Source organism: Macrobrachium nipponense, chromosome 24 (assembly GCF_015104395.2).
Source record: "Macrobrachium nipponense isolate FS-2020 chromosome 24, ASM1510439v2, whole genome shotgun sequence".
Classification (NCBI taxonomy): Eukaryota; Metazoa; Arthropoda; class Malacostraca; order Decapoda; family Palaemonidae; genus Macrobrachium; species Macrobrachium nipponense.
This window is the reverse complement of record NC_061091.1, coordinates 41,607,389-41,609,567: the sequence shown is the minus strand read 5'-3', so window position 1 is coordinate 41,609,567 and position 2,179 is coordinate 41,607,389. Positions and strand designations below refer to the sequence as shown.

Sequence of the window (2,179 nt, the reverse complement as noted above, 5' to 3'; positions counted from 1 at the left end):
CTAAGAACAGATTCAGTCAAAAACAATACCACCCATGCAGGCCTCTGCTGCGTTCAGCTACACAAGATGGAAACAAATCACGTTCCACATCCTCCAACTGCTGAACAGGGCTGACTTCCAAAGGAGTATCACATACCACACGATTACCTGCAACATCATTTCCAACAAGAACATCTACGCCAGGAATCGGAAGAGACTCGACAATACCCACAATGATATCACCCTTGAATATGCCACAATCCAAATGCACTCTAGCCCGAGGCAAAGAAGTCAAACCCCCTATGCTCCTAACTATTACTTTATCATTGGTGAGATAGTCTTCTAACCCAGGTACTGCCCCTCTAACAACTAAACTCTGCGATGAACCGGTGTCCCGCATTAACTTTACAACAACATCCTTACTATGTTCATCACCAGCAACCAAAACGCCGTCAAAGCAGAATGGTTTGAAACCATCAACACCAGCTGACTCAGCATTTATATCACAAGAGAAATTAGATTCCTCTCCTTTACTCTTTCTTTCATTCTTCCTAGAATGTTTGGGACATCTAGCTTTCACATGACCGACCTCACCACACGAATAACAAGTTACACTTGAACTAGCACCAGAGCCAAGAGATTTAACAGATAATTTATAAGGACTTGTTGGTGGTGAGTTTTGAGGTGACTTACTTGGTGTCTTCCTGGATTGATTACCTGGTTTGCGAGGTCTTAATAACCTAAAATTTTCAGCAAGTACAGTTGCTCTTTGAAGAGTAGTTACTTCTTTCTCAAATAAATACCTCTGCGTATCAATGGGTATACCTCCTATAAATTGTTCTACTAATATTAGTTCTCTATATTTATCCATGCTCGAAACACCAGCAGACTTTAACCAATTATCATGCATACGCACAATATTATGAGAATATTCAACATACGACTGGTTGTCAAATTTACGATATTTGCGGAACTTTAAGCGGTAATATTCTGGGGTGAGTTCATACACACGCAAGCTAGATTCCTTAATAAAATCATAATCTTTACCTTCTTCTAACGTTAAAGCCAGAAAGGCAGACCGACCTTTACCCTTTAAAGCAGGTTGAATAGGAATTGGCCATATTTCCTTAGGTAGCTCTAAACTATCTGCCAACTTCTCAAATAAAGCAAAAAATTCATCAGGCGAGTTTTCGTCGAAGGAAGGAATCATCTTTGAATACTTAATTACATTAGTGTTACTATCTTCTACACCTCCAGTTTCGCGTTTAATTTTAAGTTGTTCCAACTTTAACTTATATTCACGCTCTTCCCGTTCTAACCGCTCTTTTCGGTCTCGTTCCTCACGCTCTAACCTTTCTTTCCTATCTTTCTCTTTTTCTCTCTCGGCATACTGCAACTCTAACCTCTTTACTTCTATCACCGAACTCATTTTATCACAAAGATCAAACGCTTCTTCAGTTAATATATCACTATCAACCAATTTATTTATTACAAAATGCTTTACTTGTGATTTACGCCAAGTTTTCTTGACATCTCGAACAAATTCATATTTACGTGCAATATATAACCAGTCCTCTTTACGTATCATATGCGAACGCAAATAACCAACAGAGGGTTGACTAACAAATTCATTTAAATCAAAGGGCTCCATAATTACAATAAACTTTACTATTCAAAACAAAATTTAAATATTAAACTTTACACTTCACGTAAACTTAAAGTATTTTGGCCGCAAAAAATCAATAATACAGAACAGCCGTTAATAGTCAACTACCATGAAGACACTTACGTTTCACACCAATTCGCTCGAACAATACATTTCAAAAATACGCATATATTCGAGAATAGAAGCAATTAGGAAAATTGCTGTACACACACAACGTGTAGAATATCCCGGTCAGGCCCCCATTTGTTATGATTCATATTAATATTCTTAGAATTCAAGCACTTTATAGATCATAACAATGTTCTTAGTGATATTTAAGTTAGTGCTATTTTTTATCAGGTTCAGTTTTTAAACAGTTTTTTTATATTTTACATTTTTAAAAGGGAAAATATATTAAAATCACTTTTTAACCACTTTTAATTAATATAGATATTGTACGTATGTATATAATATTATAAAGAAATAATGAGATAAATTTATATCTTTGTCTTGAATAAGTCCACTGGTGTAACGAAACTATAAAAATGAACAATT

General features: G+C 35.7%; 1 protein-coding gene across 1 annotated transcript; it reads right to left on the bottom strand.

The window, feature by feature from the left end:
- Positions 1–16: 16 nt before the first annotated feature.
- On the bottom strand, positions 17–1,408 carry LOC135202962 (uncharacterized). Its single transcript, XM_064232478.1, has one exon. The coding sequence runs from the start codon at positions 1,406–1,408 to the stop codon at positions 17–19; it is 1,392 nt and encodes a 463-aa protein (XP_064088548.1).
- Positions 1,409–2,179: the final 771 nt, after the last annotated feature.

Excerpts from the sequence above, each read along its gene's own strand:
- LOC135202962 (XM_064232478.1), bottom strand. The coding sequence starts at position 1,408 with ATGAGTTCGGTGATAGAAGTAAAGAGGTTAGAGTTGCAGTATGCCGAG.